Source organism: Perca flavescens, chromosome 1 (assembly GCF_004354835.1).
Source record: "Perca flavescens isolate YP-PL-M2 chromosome 1, PFLA_1.0, whole genome shotgun sequence".
NCBI lineage: Eukaryota > Metazoa > Chordata > Actinopteri > Perciformes > Percidae > Perca > Perca flavescens.
Genome location: NC_041331.1, coordinates 21,260,696 through 21,281,232, shown reverse-complemented (window position 1 = coordinate 21,281,232; position 20,537 = coordinate 21,260,696). Strand labels below are relative to the sequence as shown.

The window sequence follows — 20,537 nt, the reverse complement described above, 5'->3', positions numbered from 1 at the left end:
GTAGTTTAAGGTCGTACGTAGTACGATAAAATGTGTTCAACTTTGTATCTTGATATTATGAAACACTTCAACAGTTTACCATATAAATATAATATATTTCATAAAAAGAAGACACTCAATTATGTAGACCTACTTCTTTATCATCAACCTAAAGGTAAGTGTGACCTCTGAAGAGAACCAGATCAGGTATTTTGAGATTTGGAAAACCAACTTTTCTCATGAACTGAGGAAAAGATGTTCCACTTTCTTGGATCCTCCAGAGGAGGCTGATGAAGATGCTGTAAGTTACTTTTCTTTTACAGAAGCTTAGAACTGATAGAGAGTCTCAACGTCATCTCTGAGAAAGATGACAAGCATGCAGTAGTGTCTCTCAAATGATCTTTTGTCATGAAATTTCTAATAAAAGGTAAAGAGGATTATTGTCATAGCTGCACAATAATAATTACCTATGTTATTATTTCATCCTCAAGAAGACAAGCAATTGCTCTGGCTTGCTCTTCAAAGAAAATCCACCTTAAAATAGAACAGGAATGATTTCATTTAATTCAAACAACATGTCTGAGCACTAACACATTCTCAGCTTACAGGACAATGAATCACGCCTTTTTCCATGCATTTTAGACAAGGTATTCCCATCTATCATGAATAGGAGCCCTTGGGCTATTTTTTTCTTTAACTAAGCTTAAGTAATGACCAGTCTTTGAGTCAGAATGAAGCCAATATTGTCTTTTTTTATCATAAATTATGCATGTGAATAGATCTTACAGTATGATGTAGCTAAAGCTTAAAGACAAAACAAGAAGAAGAAGAAACATTTTACAAAAACAATGAGCCTATTGTATAAAAAAAGGACAATAAATGCTGCTTCTCCACTAAATGAGGGTCCAACATTTAAGTGTGTTGTGCCTCTGGCCACACCCCAATCGGTGATGTCAAAGCAGGTGTATTTCATCAGCTGAAAGTGTCATCACCAACCAGGGTGTGGTCAGAGGTGAATCATGCTTGAAAGTTTCAGCCCACAGGGAGCAGTGCAGCAGTAGTTTTTTTTGCAGACTTCTCAAGATGTGCTGCAGTCAACCAGTAGAGGCCAGTAGAAAGAACATTCCTCCCAAGTGTCAGCAAAAAGCCAAAGACGCTTCTGCTTGTCACCAATACACAGAATGTAGCATCCCTTGAGCTATGAGCATCCATGTAAAGGTGCAGCACAGCTGTTAAATGAATGATGCGCTAGTAAACAGATGAATGCTAAATATGTGTCGTTAAATAGTGAGAATCTTTGACACGAGGCACCAAAGGATGACCCCTCTCCATATTCCAAATCAACTTACAAAACACAATACATATCCTTAAAGTTAAACCTGAGTCACTGTAGTATACAACATTTAGAGTGGGAATTGACTCCAGAAACGAAATATGCACCAAGGCACTAGAGGTGTAAGAAGGAAGGATCCTCAAGAATAGAAATAACTTCCATCCACTACACTAGGCTACACTACATGTCATGGGTGATTTTGTGGTATCGGTATGTGTGATGTATAACATTTTTGATTTGTGCATATTACATTTTTGTTGATTAAATATTCATTGTCTTTTAGGCGCAATATATACAGACTATATGGACGAATACAATGACCAAACAAGCAAACAGCGACAAAACAGCAAGAAAACACATTTTTCCCCCGTTTTAGTAGCTCAACCTAGTCAAGTCGGACAGAGAATCATTAACAAATTTCCAAAAAATAGTAATACAGCAATCCCAAAACAAATGTCAACATGTCCCTGCAGCATTAACAGAACAAAAAGTACAGTTATAAGAAGTAACTAGACGCATTGTATAAAGTATAGGCTATAAGGCGTAGCATAGGCCTGCATAAAGTATTACATTACACTTAATTACGTATTGTTTGGAAATAAAATATTGACTGAATTACATTAGTTAGGGAAGAGGCCTTCAGTGTTTGCTCAATAGCATCCAGGAGCTATGGAATATAACATGATTATTTTGTTGGGTTATACACTTTACGAGGGTTACGTGAACGCACCATGACACATAGCCGGCTAATTTGGGTAATCTGATTTATCGTCTCGGTTAAGCGCACGTAACGTTGGCCAGGATTACCATATTTAGTTTTCCATCTCTAGCGTTTAATATCCATCTGACGTCAAAAAGCCACCCATTTCAGGAATGGCATCGCTTGGGGAGCCCGTGCGGTTGGAAAGAGGTAACGTTAATTGGCCAGCTAGCGTTAGCTTAATAATATTTGTTGTGATCCATAGAGACATTAAACTAGCTTAGCTAGCGTTAGCCAAATAGAGCTGGTGAGAGTTTTTGTCCGAATAGTTTCCTGTTTAGTTGGCCAACGTTGCATTAACGATTTCTTGCAGATAGCAGGACATCTTTATGGCTTTGACTAACCGTGTAACGTTATATCATAGGCACCGAACGAAAGAAACGCAACATTGTTTTACTTAGCTAACTTAGCTAAGTAGCTATTAGTGACAACAGACAGTGGTCAGCTGAGCTATCTTGTTTGTTAAAAGCTCAACGTAGCTATGTAATTGATGTTTCAGACACTTTGTTGCACCATCTTGATCATCACAAGCTGTGAGGATAAGCAGGAGGAAACATTTACATTACAGACTAGTTTTCAACCTCAGTCTTCCTTCAACAAAATGCTGACATTAGTTCCTGTTGTGTATGCTAATACACAAGCCTCCACATATAATGTTAACTTAGCTAGCTAGGCTAAAGGAAAGCACAAGTAAATCTATGTGAAACGATCTCTTCGCTATTGGGTAACGTTACACCAAAATGTTAAAAGGAAGGTTATGATCCAATTAGAATCAGCTACAGGAGCAATTAGCAAAGATTAATCGTGTGTATGTGTGTGTTTTAACAGATATTAACCGTGCTGTTGAACTGCTTGATAAACTCCAGAGGACAGGGGAAGTGCCTCCCCAGAAGCTGCAGGCGCTGCAGAGGGTCTTACAGAGTGAATTCTGTAACGCTGTCAGAGAAGTGAGACACTTTTATCTTTGGTTTTCCTAAAACACTTAACTGTGAGATTAGTTCACCGTTCTCTTCTGGTGACATAAGTGTTTAAAAACAGGGTTTGGATGGATAACTTTGTGTTCACCTTTTTTGAAAATGTGGACAGCTTTTGCTGGAATGTGACAAAATATTGTCCAACAATTTCTCTTCAGGTTTATGAACACGTGTACGAAACAGTGGACATCAACAGCAGTCCTGAGGTCAGGGCCAACGCCACAGCCAAGGTAGACCCAAGTCAAATACCATCTAATACAAAAGAATATTTTTGTAAACTTAATTTTTAGACCATTTGTTTCTTAAAGGCGCTTTAGTTGAACACTTCCCATTGCATGTTGAGTGCAGTAAATGCAGTGTAATTGCAAACACCACTTTGTTTATTTTGTAGGCTACTGTGGCAGCTTTTGCCGCAAGTGAGGGACACTCGCATCCACGTGTCGTGGAACTGCCCAAGACAGAAGAAGGCCTGGGTTTCAACATAATGGGTGGAAAGGAGCAAAACTCACCTATATACATCTCACGGATCATCCCAGGAGGCATCGCTGACCGACATGGAGGACTGAAGAGAGGCGACCAGCTTCTCTCTGTTAATGGGGTGGTACGTTCAGTTCACACAATCAAGACTAATGTTGCGTTCTTTTTGTCCACCGAAGTCGATTTACGAGTCGTTTTTCGGAGTTACGAACCGGAAGTTGCAAAAGAACGCCCCCAAGGTCGTCTATATAAGACTCGTCAAGTTGTCTGAACTCAGAGGACCCCGAGTTTGTTTCTCGTTTTTCGACACGGATGTGACGTCACACTCGAGCTACTAGTCGCGATCACAAGACAAAAACAACGCACCATTACTCCAGGATGTTAAATGTGAAGCTTTACTATGACACGTACTTCAGTTGATGTTTTTGTAAAATCGGCTGTATTATCCACCAAGTGCTAAAACTAAACACTTAGCGATAACGGCAGATGAACAATTTAATTTCTCAAATTCACTTCTACACTTCAAGTCAGGTCAATTGTATTTGTATAGCCTAATATCCTAAATGAGAAATTTGCCTCACACCCTCACTTTTCATGTTTACTATGGTCGCCCTCAAGGAGGACAGAGCTGTCTCCAGAAATCAGGCAACAGAGAATGTTTTTCCCATCATGATGGTGATGATGTTAGTGATTTTCAACAGTCACTTCACCTTGCACACTGAATTAGCACAAAGCAGCTATCAGAAGAACTACATCTAAAAGGTACCCTGTGGAGTTTTTCAGTATTGCTATGGAGTAGTGTTTTTAAGAGTCGGTCCTCGATAGGTCAGTGGGCACACTCAAGCATTCCCCCGTGCATGTAGGTGACGCTTACTCAGTCCTGCTGATGGTTTAACGCTATTCCACTGGTCAACAGTTGGTGGTTGTAAGAACTGTAACCAATAAATGTAGCAATGCGCAAACAAAGGCAACGGAGAAGACTGCTAGCAAGCAAATATGGATGTAAACAATGTAGATCTCAAAGTCTTCTGAAAATTGGCTCTTAGAATGTTTTATGAGGAAGGAAAATGCATTCAACACGTTTATTAGACTTCAAGGATACACACAATGTGTTCTGATAAGAAACTGTGAATGTAAATTTAGTTTTGTTTAAAAAAAAAAAAAAAAAAGCTTATTTGGCAGATCTGTTTAGTAGGGGTGCACGATTCAGAAAATGTCACAATTCAATATAGATTTTTAGGCTGAAGATTCGATTCAAAATTGATTTTTGATACAAAATGATTCTCAATTTAAAGAAAAAAAATGAATAGTTACACGTCTTCAGCGGTCCTATCCAAATAAAGGCATAATCTTAAAAAAAAACGATTCACTATGTAAATGTAGTTACTTTTCCCATGTGACTGCAGTAGACATACAATTTAAAATAAATAAATATTGATAGATTTTTGGAATATGAATCATCTTTCGAATTGGTAGAGCTTGAGTGGCGATACAAATGTGAATCGATTTTTTTCTTTTTTTTTTTTTTTTTTGCACACCCCTAGTGTTTAGTTAGTTTAACATTCCAGGATCAGCCTAAGACATCCAATTGATTTTGTTTATTGCTCAGTTTGTTCTCTCATTAGAATTTCCAAATTAAAAACTGTTATATGGTAAATCGAAACTGACCGACAAACCTAATGTTGGAATCATGTTCACTCCAATACCTATAAAGCACTAAGGTTATTGTTCCTTCCATAGGTTACAACATACCTTGTTCATTATCAAGTGCCCACACTATATTGCCTTTTAGATTAAAAACCTAAAAAAAACAACTATAGACTTAAACTACAGTTGTTGAACGTCCTTTCTGATAAAAATCTTACACTACGTTTCTGTGTTTTTCCAGAGTGTGGAAGGTGAGCACCACGAGAAAGCTGTGGAACTCCTCAAAGCAGCTCAGGGCACAGTGAAGCTGGTTGTAAGGTACACCCCCAAAGTCCTAGAGGAAATGGAGTCACGCTTTGAGAAAATGAGGTCGGCGAAGCGCCGGCAACAAAACAACTACCCCCAGTAGGATTTTTTTAGTTCTGGTGCTCTGCTCCCATGTCTCTCCTCCTATAGCCTTCTGGCTATTTGTTCTGGTCTCTTTCTTATTTCCCTGCCCCAAAAAGCTTAACAAACACAAAAGTTTAGTTTTAGTTCCTACTCACACATACTGTTTATTGTGCTTCTACCCTTTTCTGTATCATTTTAATATTCACCATTGTTACACTGGACACTACAACTCTAGACAAACACTATAATGATCATGATTGTCAGTGTAGGTGATCTCTCACACGTGTGCATTATTTTCAAATTGACAATTTGAATGCAACTCTGAATGCTTTTGAGACCAACTACACAATTCCTTTGACTGGAAATGTAGTGTTTTTAATTATTTTATCACAGCAGCCAAGTGCCTAAGGGCAAACACGTTTATCTTATGTACTGTTTTCACCATTTATATTTTCCTTTTTTTTTTAATGGTTTAAAAGTCAAGTACTGGTAATGAAATGCTTGTTGCAGGAATTGCTGCTTTGCATCTGTTATTCTCAAATTGGATGTAAATACATGGTAGACTTATGTAAAACCCTTTTTAATTGTGCAAACTTAAAGGTGCAGTTTTATTTTGGCTGCCACTCTACAGGCATGTCTGGAGAAGGGAAGCTTTAGAGGAGTTGATGGCAGTTTTAATTAATTAAAAAGAGATGGTTATATGTTGAATAATAAGGGAAATAAGGGAGGCTTACCTTTTCTTTTCTTTTTTTAAGTTTTCTAACGTCATACCACACCATAAAAAGCTCAGCAGGTACTGTAAGTGATGTAATGGGGTCTCAGCAACTTTTGAACTAAATTCCTGCCTCCACAGAGACTCAGACATTTCTGCTTTTATCAAAGTAATAAACCTTCATGAGCAAAGACCTTGCTGACAGCATGACATGAGATGAAAACCTTTTCAGGTTCTGATTAATTTGTCTTGACATAAATCAGGAATGTACTATATGTCATGTTTTTCCTTTTTGCCAGGTAAAGTACTTAGTGACAAGTCACTTACAATTTGTCTTTGAGCTTTGTTTAAAGTATTTGAAACATTCAGTAAAAATTCAAAATAAGGAAAAACAAGACTTTAGTATTAAACAATCTCTTGAGGTCACTATAATGCCTAATGTGAGATGTTATCATTGTGATTTGATGAATTAATTAGCAGATGATATCATGGCTGATATGTATGGCGACTTCATATTCTGACTTTACAAAGCGTTTAGGGGATTGTGTTTTTTTTATACAATTTTTCACATTTTGTTAAACAATGTCTTGCAAACCAAAAGTTTGTCCTAAATGAAACATTTACTTCATTTGAACTTTTTTATCTTGGTAGTCCATCTTAAAAGGCTTTGCATTAAAGACAAAAAAATGACACTGGTGCTGTGATAAAATGTCTTGAAATTTAAATAACCATTTACTTTTAGGAGGCTTGCACTCCATTCAAAGACAAGAGTACTCCCAACATGTTAGTGGCACCCATGTACTCTGTAATGTATGTAATATACAAACTGCACAATATGTTAAAATAAGAATGATAATGACAAACATTTTTGTTACTGAATACTGCCAAACAGTCATCTGTTTTGATATGTGGTTTTTAAGCAGGTTAATGTCAAAACGTGTCGATAAACCCCAGTAAACTTATGTAGGATTTCCTCCCACATTTACAACCCTTAAAACAAGGCTTTTATAGTTTTCAAGTGTTTGCAGAATGCATGTTTAGCTATCATATGGATATTCCTTCTCGTGGAATATTAATGCTTTATTCCTGATTGAGAAGGCCAAACCCTACCCTTATGTCTACATGCAACATGTCAATCAAACATTCTGTAAGTCATGGTTTTCTTTAAAATATTTAAATATTCAAACAAAAAAAGAGTATTTGAGAGTATGTTCTTGCTTTCCCAGCAAGGGGATATTAAGTGAATTTCAATATAAATGACCCTGTTCAATGCCCCAGTGTGTCTCTGTGTGTGGGACAACAAAATACTCCCACTAAATTTAATTTCAGAGATTTATTCACAAAAGTGTTTTCTTTCCATGGTAGATGCAGTAACATGTATATAGCATAATGTGAACTAGGCTTTTGCTGACTAAGCCATACTTTTGTCCAGTTTTAGGATCAAGACATCACACCATTAAGGCAGGAAGGTAGAAACAATGAAAGTAGATGTGATTAATCTAACTGATAAACTGTAGAGGTAAATAGATGGTGGATAAGGTAACAGAAACACATGGCAGTGTATGAAAGCAGGAAACCTTTGCCTTCAGTGCAGCTTCAGTCTCCTCAACTGTTTGTCCTCTGATGTTAAACCGTTTTTCAGAAACAAGTTCCTTTTTAATGCAGTGTAGTGTTAAATTGATATCCAGTTGAGTCATGACTAGTCTATATCCTTGGCATTCCACTTCCGGGATTGCTCCGGTGTCGCGGGAAATTCCGCCAGATGCATGTATTTTCCATTTCCTTTCGCTTTCTTTGTGTTGGAATTTTAAATTTGGATTAATGAGGACTATTGTTGACTGCTCCTCAGATCTCTGCATGGTAAATTGAGACAGCTAGATTATCTGTCCAATCTGAGGTTTCTCTCTATTATCTATTATATTACTATTTTGCAGCGGCTCTGTGCGCCGTTTAGCGCTGCCCATGACGATTCTGATTGGTTTAAAGAAATGCCATTAAAGCAGAGCACATTTTCCTCCCATCCCCGAATGCTGTGGAGTAGCCAGACCCTCCTTCATGCGCTTTGGAGGAGGGTCTGGCAAAGCGGGACTAAGTCATGACTGACATGACAATGTCTGATTAAATAGCAATACAGTTTGTGTGACCAATGCATCTTAAATAAGGTCACTGATTGCCTGTGTAGCTGCTTTTGTGATGTAGTTTTTCATTTGGTGTTTTTGTTAGTTTATCCACCATCTCTTAACATAAATAATGATCAATAAGGGCAGCTTCCTATGATGATATCAATTCATCCAGCAAATTGTAAACAGCTCATTCAAAAGTATTGAGATACATAGGTACTTTTTGGCATGAAATAAATAAAATCTTTTTTTCCAAAATATTCCTTTGTGCTGTGCATTTCCACAACAAGGTTAGTTATAAGAGTATTAGCTGTGATGGTCATTTTTATTTATTAATTGGAACTCAAATTGCAGTTTGCTTACAAACTTTAGAGCAAACAAATCACTCTGGCTTCCTACTTGTGTTTGTTACAGTCTCTACATAAAGTCCATTATTACTTAAAGTCTGCTGTTCCTTTAAATGTTACATTAACCTGCAGGATTATCTTCACTCAAGTCAGTGGAAGGTATCTTTATCGACTTGTATATTACTTTAAATTTTGCAAGACAAAAATGATAATACTTGATGACCACATAGCCCAGTTGTATTTTAGTGGGTGTGCTCCCTGTAATTACTCCTTACGAAAAATGCTGAATTTTGGGACAAAGTATAAAATAAAACAAACACACAGTACTGCAAAAACTGAATGCAAATAAATTATCTATGCAAGGTCATTGAAAAACTTTGGGAATATCCAGTAATGGTGCAAAATAATTATCATTTTACTGCAGAATGTTATTGGAATTCACTGTTTTAAGTCTGTGTGGTATGGACAAATGTCTAAGTCTGGGAACACTGTACTTGGACACATTGGAGTTACATAATCTAATGAAACATTTACAATGTTTGTTATTGTAACATTCTCACCATCAAGTAGTTGCACTGGCATTTTCCATGTGATATTAGCCTTGCCTTGATATCTAATTAATGATTGTCAGGAGGATACATGTAGAAGAATAGGCTTATGTGGAAGTGGTTAGCAATATACCATTGCATAGGCTCCTTTGAGCATACTTTTGTTTTGAAGCAGAAGAGTCGGGGTGTACATAAAAGTGGAAATGTCTTAATATAATGTATAGTTTGTCTTTGACTTTTAATTGTGTTTTATCCAACATGAGCTAGCTAGAATCAATGCTTACGCACATGAATAGTAAATCAGGAAAAAAATGTAATGAGACTTTGTATTGCACAGTCACACTCTCCACTGAATGTCACTGACCATTGTCTAACTTAGTTGCAAAATTTGTGAAGTACCCTTCAACTTTCTACCCATTTTCCTTGTCGATATGGTCAATAGAGTATTTTTTATAATAGTTTTCTTTTGATATTTTTCTCAAATTTTTATAAGTGGATTTCCTAAAAACAAATACCAGGAATAATTGGTACTTCCATTTTGACTGTGTACCAGGGCCATATCAGCGAAGCCTCTCCGAACAGCAGCACTGATGTAGGACAGATCTCGCGACTGTATGAACTTACAGACTGTCCTCCGTCGGTACTTCTTTTCTGAGATCTGAACTGATTTCTATTTCATTCTAGTACCAAGACCAAACTTGCAACATTTGTGAAAACTTTGATAATGTTTTAAAATGTTTGTTTGTGCTTGTTTAGGATTACCTGTAGACTGTGTTGTTATTTTGTGTTACATTGATGTGGAATGTAAAATGTTGTGATGTAGATCAAAATAATAGTTGGACTAGAGGCTAAATAAACAGTACTTAAATTTTTAAAGGTCTCCTTGAACATATTTTACATCTTTATAAATGATCTATTTTAGTTGTAGGCTCAATAACGTTGGGAACAACCATCAAAGGCAGTCAAAGAGTAGTGAGAGAACACGTCATAATCAAAACAATAAGGTGTTTATGGGCATGTCTCTTATCATTTAGCTTTGTTCCAAACATGTAAGACTTGTCTGTTCTTTTAGAAGATGTACTGATGCTGCATAAGAGTCTTCACTCTTCATAATTATTGTCATGCCTGACACATACTGTATGTGGTAGATGTTTTATGGAAATTCAGCATCAAGAGCATGCACACGACACACAGTGAGAGCTCTTTTTGATGTAGAGGGAAATGTAACATTTTTGCTGTCAAATACTGTTGGAGAAATGAACCCAGAGTGAACTTGAATTCTCAAACGGTTTATTTTCTGACACATCTAACACTTATTTGTTGACGTTCTTTGCAGTAGCCACACAAATACATGTTTTCCCTTCCACTTTGCTCTAACTGTATGAAAAGCAGGAAACTACTTCAGAGAAGGAAATTGAAACTTGATGGAAGCATCATTGCAGTCCCAACATAATGGATGTGACAGTTGGACTTCAAATGGGAGTATTTTCTAAAAAAAAAATTAAGTTTAAATAAATATTTTTTTCTCTTAAACCTGCAATTTTGTGGTCAAAAAACATGTTTCATAATAATAATACATTTCATTTATGGGCGCCTTTCAATAGCACTGGACACCTTACAGTTAAAACTAGCAGAAATAAAAAAATTACAGGGATGGACTAAGATCGAGGTTTCTTACTTTTTCTATCATGCCCTATACTGCATGTTTTGCATTAGTTCCAAATGATAAATTCAGGTAATAATTTGCCCGAATTGCCCGTTTTTTACCGTTATATTGGCCATGGCATGAACTGGAGGGCGGGAAAGGCTTCTTCATATTTTGGATTTTTCCCTGTCATAAGTCTCTACGTCTTGTTCTTTCCATGCAGTTTCCTGCTAACCTGAATTTTGGTATCCTTTTCAGCATCAAAGTAGCCTACTCTTTATTTGTTTATTGTTATGAATCCGTTTTATAAGCCTTTTTCACATCAGACATTGTGACTTGTCATAGCAGGAAAAGCACAAATGTTACTAATAATATCAATGATCGCTCTGTTCAAGCAATTATTAAATGCAGAGGCAATTATAAAATGTCTATTAATTATAATAAACTGAAGAGGTCAACTTTTTAAGTACAAAAAGGAGGTTTCCAACTATCTATCATGGAAGATCATAGTTAAAATGCCACATACAAATAAAAAACTCTTGCATTTCACGGCTTTTTGATTGTTTTTCATAGCGTCAACAGACTGGTGGTTTTCTTTTCTGCTTTCTTTTTTTCAGATATTACACCTTATGCATCAAACAGTTGTTGTAGAGGTTTACAATGAACTTACGGTTATGACTGCACAATAAGATATCAGCAGGCTCTATACTGATATTGAATTTCTCGCAGTGTAAAATCATTAACGTTCAGAGTTTCAGTTGCACTTGCAGGTTGAAATGGAGGAACCTGCAGCCCTCTAAAGTCGACATGACCCTCCGGAACAGCAGGCAGCGAGTCACCTGTTTCCTGTCTTTTATTGAACACGAAGAAGAAGCGAGGTTTCTTTCGCCTTCTTCCCGTGACGTAACTTCCTTTCTATCCGTGCTAACCTCGAAGTGAACACGCGTTCGCCGTCTAGCTCAAGTGAGTGTCTTTTTATGATATTATAAATGTATTCATCACCGGGGAAACGCACGTGATATCCAAATAAATGAGTGAACTTTCAACCCCAGTAGCTGAAAATCCTTAAAGTGTGGCATTTTAGTAATATTTATTCCTTTTCTGCACTGCAACGTCAGTGGCGGCCAAGTTAGCCAGCTAATGTTAACGGGACTGAAGAACACGCTACCACATGGGTGTAAAACTAGTTTTTTCTTTTTTCACGTTTTAAACTATTTAAGTAAATTCACCTATTTTTCACTACAGGGACTTTATACTAAATACTTGCTTAAAGTGGGGTTCTCGTCGCTAACTCAAAGACGCAATAGATTTAGTGCCTAGCCATCTAGCTAAGTTATTAGTTTATCCTGCATACGGTCAGAAAATCACCACTGAACTGCTCATGCTGCCATGCCAATTCAATTAAAAACCTTTTCAAATCTTGTTAACTTGAAGTGATATGCAATACATTTGCATAAGTGCAAGTCGGCTATATTTCAGTCAGCTAAATAGGATTATTAGGACGCAATTAAATAAAGTAAGCATTAAGAAGTACAGCCAGTGAGAACTATTTTCTCTGTAACGTTACGAACAAAGTAAGATTATTAAATATGTGACAGATTAATTTTAAATGTATTTTGTAATCCGAGATGTGAGCCATCAAGAAATGAGAGGGAAATGTTTTGCCTTTGCTGATGATGCCAGACTAGAATTTTGAATAATCTTTGATTAGTTGTGAAACATGGAATACATGTGAGTCTGTTTTAGAATCATTTCTGAACTAGATAAGAAAAAAAGTAGAAAATCAGATTAAAAATGTTTGCGCCTCACAAACGCTAATGCTTAGTATGTGATTTTTGCTAATAGGTGTCTCCAATTGATGACTTGTTTCTTTAGCAACTTTAATACAAGAAATAATGTATAGCTAATCCCTTCTGGGGAAATTATTTTATTTTGCAGCACAAAGTGCTTAGAGCACAGGCAGTGACTACATTTTGTACATGCCACATTTATGGTTTGAATGTTTATCTTAAATCTGTTAATTTAAGACAATGTGGTGAGGTTAATTTTATTTAGAAAATTGAAAGGTGGCCGTACATGTCTTGTATTTGAGTTTCTGGTCTGTGATTAACACACCTACTCACAATTGTTACACCTTCCTGGTTATTTTTGCAGGATGCGTTACGTAGCTGCTTACCTGCTCGCTGCCCTGGGTGGCAATGGCAACCCTGAGGCCAAGGACATCAAGAAGATCCTGGAAAGTGTTGGCATTGAGGCCGATGACACACGCCTGGACAAGGTACATAGCAGTCTGCACTTTGTGTATCTGATGTTGTGGCAGCAGTTCTTCTACCAGCGGCTAGTCATTGCCTTGGTGATATTCACAAATGTGATTTCTCTCAACAGGTCATTACTGAGCTCACAGGCAAGAATGTGGAGGAGGTGATCACCACAGGTGAGTTTGTCGCTGTATTCGTGGCTGTGTTTAGTGATGGATTTTTATTTTAGATGGAAATCAGTAAAACAGTTTTTGTAGCAAAAGGATGTATAGCAGGCGGAGGGAATTGATGTTCATATTTCGATTGGCTAAAATGATAAGAGATTAAACATGTTCCCACTTTGATACCCGAAAAATACTAAATTATTATTTAAGCTATGTCTGAGTATTACTGACTAAATTGCCAGATTATATCTAATGATAACAACATACCATGTCTCACCTCTATCTTGTTTCAGGCTGCTGAGTCAATGTTATCACTTGTGCTTAATGTCTGCCAACTCGTGTCTCCTCAGGTTACGGTAAACTGGCCAGCGTGCCAGCTGGTGGTGCTGTAGCCGTTGCCAGCTCTGCAGCCACTGGCTCAGGCGGAGCCGCTGCCCCTGCAGGTGAGCTTTGCAGCTTAGCACCTTGTTTGTCAGCATCACTTGGCACACGATGCCTTTGCCTTCACCTTGTATGTTAATGTGATTACATGCGGCCAAATCGGTTAGTCATCATTAGTTTTTCATGGAATTAAATTGGACAAATCTACATAATTTTAGCCTGACAGAATGTACCAGATTGCTACAAGTCATGTAGGTAGGGCTGTAGCGGATCACAAAACTCACGAGCGGATGGATTTTCAGATCAGCACAAGAAAAGGGGAATTTAAATGATTTATTAAAAATGTAACATTAACTTTCAAAAAGAATTACTTCTTTCCCCAGTAAATTGTGGTTAAATGACAAACATGAAAAGGGTATTTGTGACCAAGTACTAGTTTGTGTCTAGTGGCAGACGGTTGTACGTCACAGTGTTGGAATCCTCTACAGTGAAATACAGGCACAGTTTAGATGTCAGCATTTTAAGTGTTTAATCCAGCTACTAGCTAACGGTAAGCTAACGTTACCCAGTGACAAGTGTAACGTTAGTGTTTACTAGCGTGACATGCAGCAATGCTTCTGTTGCCTGCGGCGTTGGTTTCGGTGCATCAGAGAGCAGCACAGACATTTAAGTGGCACCGGAATGAGTTTAGCTGTTCCTTAGATGTTATGGTGACTATAGCAGGGAATAATACGTGTTTTGTTTTGCAGCTGAGGAGAAGAAGGAAGAGAAGAAAGAGGAGTCTGAGGAGTCCGATGACGACATGGGATTCGGCCTGTTCGACTAAACTTTTTCAAAACTTGAATAAAATTTATAAAAAAACTAAAGTATTAGAATTTCTTTTTCACTGCAGAATGACCTAGTAAATCAAATGTTACTGGTATTTAATAGGGTAAAAAAAACGGGATGAAAACTGTGAGCCTCCTGAAAGATTAAAAAGCAGCCACTTATATCTCAAATGTTTTAAATGTGTAGAAGTTGGCAATGATAGATTATGCAGTATTACCTGCAGTAATTGTGCTGTAGAACACAACTAATGCAGCTAGTCAAGTCATGATCCCAGTGATCGACAGATGGCGTGTTGTGTTTTGCACCGCGATCATCAGCAATCTGTGAAATTGAACAGCAAAGACAAATGTTCAGTGTTTTAATTGGGTCAAACCATGTCACTAAATGCTTTCAGTCCATATGGTTCAAGGGTCAACGTCCTGGATGTCCAGGATTTACAACCGCATCAAAACCAGTTAAAAGGTGATTAATCTCAATAACAAGTGTGAATTCTTCATAACTACTCCCTCCTCTTCAGAAGAATGGGACACAACCAAACTTTATGTGCACATGTTGCTTACATGTAGCAACACCAGACCATTAACCAGATTTTAATCTTTATTTTTATGTACAGTTTGAAATCACCTACTACATACTGCAGTATGCAGTACCTAATGGAGATTTTCTTAGGATCAGTCTTACATCTGGGTATTTTTGGCATACTGCAGATTTTGCTTTTATTTGCATACTGCATACTACATCCTACATTTTTTTTGCCAAATTGGTACGCACTGCTAGTATAGTATGTGAAAACGGTATGTGAAAATTTCTCCATGGATGACAGGAGATTTACAGTAACAGGCAGTTCTGCCTCAAGTGAAACTGCAGGAACAACACGCATAGAAACACTTGATAAGATGCTCTTTGACCCAGACAGTCACAGATGAAACTGCTTGATGTGATCTGGGGTACCTATAACGTGACTTGTTATGTAGGTAAGAATAGTTGTAAATAATCCAATAGCATCTTCACACATGCTGCTGAGGAGTGATAAAGGACCTTATTTGGTACATTCTAAAATCTTGTATGCCCAGCATGAGTTTAAATACTCCTTCAGGAAGACAGGAACGTTAGAATTGGGATGGCACTACACAGCACCACATTCTGGTTAAACTACTTTTTAAGCCTAAATGTCCTTGATCGAGATTTCATTAAATGCTTCTGTGTACAGTAAGTCATCAAAGTCTCCTGAACTTCTTCACGTTTCCAGAGTCCTGCTCCTGAGTTTTTCCATAACACAGCATAAAGCCAAAGTCCCGCCCCGTATATTATACTATCAAGATAACCTTAACGCTAGATGTTGACACAGGACCTCTTTTTAAGACAAGGCCTAAAATCAGGTAATAAAGCAGGACCCATCATACAGCCTTTATTATGTTAATGGATATGTCACAAGCAAAATTACAATTAATCAGATTACCACAAACCAACTGCCACACACAGAACCTGTCAACCTGGGGCTTTTGGTACCCAGAGGCAGTTGCCCGCTTAGCCAAGTTGGGAATCTAGCCTGGTCAAGGATAGAAAAAGCAACAACTAACAACTTTTTTTTTTTACTGTTCTATGAACTTTTAACAGGACACAATACACTGCACGTCTCAATACACCAATTAGTCATGTCCTCGTGTGCGTCTATAAGACTGTTACTTAATCCCCAACTTTTCAAAGTTTTCTAATGTGCTGAATCATGCCATGAGTCAGAAAGGCAAGGAAACTTTGATTGTATAATATATAATATATAATAAGCAATCCAGGCAATTTATAGTGCTTTACATAAAACATTAAAGAGCAGTTAAAAACTTTCACAAATATTAATAACAAATAAATTATGAAAATAAAAGTTACAGTGCAGGAGAAGAAATGGAAGAATTTAAAGAAATGCAGCATAAAATAGAAAGGTCTTCCAAAATAAAGTAAATAAAAAGTAGAGTAGATGGTAGCTCTAACAGTTTTTTTTATTTTATTTATGTTGAAGGTCTGAGGATAGAGGAAGTTGTATGCTGTAGATATGTGGTGATCAGCACGTAATGGGAAGCATCTTGGGTTTAGGAAAAGAAGAACGGAGAAGGGACACGATCCGCGGTCTGCGGGGGATGCGCAACAACAACGGGACGGTTGGGTTTAGAAAAAAGAACAGTGGGGAAAGTTAACGTCACATGCGTTTATACACATAAAGAACCTATATCAACAAAAATACACAAACATGTTATGTCACCAAGTTTTCTTTTTCTTCTTTTTTTACAGGCCTTCTCTCCGTGTCTTTGTATATTATGGTCATACCCCTCCCTCTTCCTGGCAGTGACGTCACGGTCCATACCATCTGTTTTTGAGCCGAGGTTCAGGCCGAAACTCGCAGTCGATTTCTTGTTAGCGGACAGTGAAGGTTACCTGCTTCAACAGTGCTTGAACGGCAACCTTTCAACTGTATTCAAAGACCTGCAAATCGCTTTGATAACTCAGACCACCATCGATAACAATCTGATCAAGTTTGAATTACCTTAAAACATCAGCTAGCTACGTTTATCCTGAACACGTTCATCTTGCTAGCTAGCTAACGTTAACTGTTTGTTTTGCTAGCCACTCAGACAGCTTTTCGACCTCACCACAAGAAGACCTGCCGCTAAGATTTGGTAAGAGTTCATCTCTAAGTTTTATGTCTCCTCGTACGCATATTTGTTTGTCTACACCGACGACTAATGTTAACGTTGGTCTATGTTCAGCAGAGTAAGGTAACCTTAACGATAACGTTACTGGTGCGGTTGTTTATCTCGTGCCGCCCGCCACTGTGGCCTTAGCGCAGTTGGCTCTCCACCCTTTGCGTAATCTCTTACACTGGATTTGTCAAACTAAACTGTAACCATTGAGGAACTGTATGTTCTAACAGTGCTGCATGGTAAGTCGTTTTGACATGTAATAGCTAGACTGGATATGGATTACATTATGAGCATTTGGATATCTAACTATCATGTAATTACAGATAGCTTGGAGTGTGACTCGGTTACACGTTAAAACGGCTTGCCATAATCGCGATTTAAAGCTATCACTAATTCGTACTTACATGCGATGTTTGATGCCAATGTAACATATTAGAGCTGGTAAAACCAACTGTAATGTTAATATGATTTTCTGGCAATTCTTAGCTTTTACTTCAGGGACAAGATTCTGCCTGAGATTTGACAAATTTGAGTTGTATAATTTTGAGTGTGGTTTGTTTGTCTAGTAAGGATTTTTTTTTTTTTTTGGTGTTTCAGAACCATGAGTTCCCAGGTGAGACAGAACTTCCACCAGGACTGCGAGGCTGCAATCAACATGCAGATCAACCTGGAGCTGTATGCTTCATACGTCTACCTGTCTATGGTGAGAGTCCAATAAATAGTTAAGAAAAAAGTGTGAACAAAGATAAGTGGAAAACCCAGGGTGGAACAGCATAAGGGGAACTGTATACCAGTTATTATAGAGAAGTCATCCAATTCCTTTTTAACTTGACTGTATAGCCCACTGCTAAGAATAAAAGCTACTGTCAAAGCAGCCGTTTGAGTGATTGAGCTTTTATGTGTCCGTTTGATATCATGTGTTTTAAACTGAGTGTAAATCATTGTTGTGTGGCTGAGTAATAAAACAAAGGTTGAAGTTCCTTTTTGAGATCAGTATATATTTATAGAGACAGGGCAGAGAGTGCATCTCCTGACCTTAAAAAATGGGCTTCATTTAAATAAACTATATACTACTAAATAAAATATATTAGTAGTATAACCTATTTAATAGAAGCAACACAGTGCTTAACAGTTAAGATGAATTGTAAAAGATGGAAGCTACTGTTGGAAAATGTATTTTATAACAGAATTTCAGCGTATTAAACTCTGCATCCAGGGCTAGTTTTAGCTGTGTGTAATTATCTTGGTATATGTGTTTGAGCCACATTTCATGAATTTTTAGGTTCTTCACCTGAAGGAAATGAAATTGATCATTTTTTAAAACTCCAACATTCCCTTCTTTCCTCCTCACAGGCATACTACTTTGACCGGGATGACCAGGCATTGCACAACTTTGCCAAGTTTTTCCGCAATCAGTCACACGAGGAGCGCGAACATGCTGAGAAGCTGATGAAACTGCAGAACCAGAGGGGCGGAAGGATCTTCTTAAAAGATGTCAAGGTATAAATTTGCTCAAATGTTGTTGTGTTTTTTATTTTTTATTAATAAATTGGCCTAATGTGTGTTTAACTAAAGCAATGGGGTATCGTATAGCGCGTGTTGGGAGGGTAACATAAGGCCATAAAGATACAAAGGGCGTGAGTGTGATGCATCGTTTATCTTTTACTGACACACAAACGCGACCCGTTAAACTGCAAACCCCCTCTCCCACTGTCTGGATTGGGTCGTTGGCTTCCTACCTCTCATTAATAAGTGTCTCGCTGATTTCCTGACCTGCTTTGTATTTCAGAAGCCAGAGAGGGATGAGTGGGCCAGTGGAGTTGAGGCTCTTGAATGTGCCCTGCAGCTTGAGAAGAGTGTGAACCAGTCACTGCTGGACCTGCACAAGCTCTGCTCTGATCACAATGACCCACATGTGAGTGTTGATGCTTGATGGTTGCAAAGCACCATACAATTTCTTTTCTTCTATGTCCCATTTTAGAGACCACCAATCCAAAATTAAAATAACTAGGAAGTATTTTAATGAGGACATTAGCAGATCCAGCTACCGTTCTAGTTAGCTCTTGCATAGCCCCTGCAGTATTAGCCTGTTATAGAATTTAACTTAAGACATGCACATCGGTTGGACACCTGCACTCAAGAAACATAGAGATAGATGCAAAGTAGCTGCAAATTCTGCAGGTTTCCTTTTTATTTTTTGCAAGATGTGAAAACACCTGTCAGACTTTGATGTGGCCTATATGGGATTTACAAAGTACAGCTGAGTTGTTTTTAAAGCAAATGTACAGTTTGCTGACTTTACTTTTTTTTATTTTATTTTTTTATATAAATCTATATACAGAACAAGTTTTGTTTTCAAATCCAGTGGATTTGACGTAGCTATAACTCACTTAACGGTTCCAAAATAAGACTTAATGATTGTACCATCGGAAAAGAATTCTCACGAAAGTGTCAATTCAAATTTGTGTGTAATCTTTGCTTATGTTAATTTCAAAATATTTTAGCAGGTAAATGAAAACAAAACAAAGACCATGCCATATTAGGCATTCTTTCAGTTCACTTCAGTGAGTGTGTTTCAGTTCTCTAATTTGATTTAAACTCTTTCTTTTAGTTGTGTGATTTCATCGAGACACACTACCTGGATGAGCAGGTGAAGTCCATCAAAGAACTGGCAGACTGGGTGACCAACCTGCGCCGCATGGGAGCTCCTCAGAACGGCATGGCAGAGTACCTGTTTGACAAACACACCCTGGGCAAAGAAAGCAGCTAAATCCCTCCGGATCACCTTTTGCAATAGCTTTCCATATATGTATATTGGTATTTTGCTTTCACGTGTTTTCCACATAAGAAGCCATCTGCTAGTCATTTAAACATCATATCATGTTGCTATTGCTGATCCCACTTTACAGTTACTTCACCAATCCCCAGTTTCCAGAGCTGTGCGCTTTTACCTTCAAAGCCCACTTTTCTATATTCCACTTCTCTCTTTGCTGTCAGCTATACTTAAGTCATTGCTATGTATTTGCTGTGTTTTATGCCAGCAGCTGTTAATCAAACTAAATAAAACGAACCCTCTGGATTCTGATTTAGTCTTTTTTTTTTTTTTTTTTTTTTTTTGATCCAAATGTTAAAAATGGTAGACCATTTGAATGGTCTATTGAGCTCTGTATCTGAAAAACCGCAAAATTCCCCCACCGGCAAACAGGTAGTACTAATAATCTGTTTCACTTCCATTACCAGAGAAAACAGAACTAGGCAGTCACGGCTGACACCTTTTTTAG

The 20,537-nt window shown here is 37.6% G+C and overlaps 3 protein-coding genes across 3 annotated transcripts; all 3 read left to right on the top strand.

Annotated features, from left to right (window-relative positions):
• Window positions 1–2,037: 2,037 nt before the first annotated feature.
• lin7c (lin-7 homolog C (C. elegans)) lies at window positions 2,038–6,495 on the top strand. Its single transcript, XM_028575083.1, has 5 exons — window positions 2,038–2,222; window positions 2,901–3,019; window positions 3,205–3,276; window positions 3,438–3,647; window positions 5,412–6,495. The coding sequence occupies exons 1-5, from the start codon at window positions 2,186–2,188 to the stop codon at window positions 5,577–5,579; spliced, it is 606 nt and encodes a 201-aa protein (XP_028430884.1). The 5' UTR covers window positions 2,038–2,185; the 3' UTR covers window positions 5,580–6,495.
• A 5,293-nt stretch (window positions 6,496–11,788) lies between these two features.
• rplp2b (ribosomal protein, large P2 b) lies at window positions 11,789–14,601 on the top strand. The gene is made up of 5 exons (XM_028574622.1): window positions 11,789–11,895; window positions 13,087–13,210; window positions 13,318–13,366; window positions 13,705–13,797; window positions 14,485–14,601. The coding sequence occupies exons 2-5, from the start codon at window positions 13,088–13,090 to the stop codon at window positions 14,559–14,561; spliced, it is 342 nt and encodes a 113-aa protein (XP_028430423.1). The 5' UTR covers window positions 11,789–11,895; window position 13,087; the 3' UTR covers window positions 14,562–14,601.
• Window positions 14,602–16,916: 2,315 nt separating this feature from the next.
• On the top strand, window positions 16,917–20,341 carry fth1a (ferritin, heavy polypeptide 1a). The gene is made up of 5 exons (XM_028586598.1): window positions 16,917–17,232; window positions 17,854–17,959; window positions 18,610–18,756; window positions 19,046–19,171; window positions 19,868–20,341. Exons 2-5 carry the CDS (start codon window positions 17,858–17,860, stop codon window positions 20,024–20,026), a joined length of 534 nt encoding a protein of 177 aa, XP_028442399.1. The 5' UTR covers window positions 16,917–17,232; window positions 17,854–17,857; the 3' UTR covers window positions 20,027–20,341.
• The last annotated feature ends 196 nt before the right edge of the window (window positions 20,342–20,537 follow it).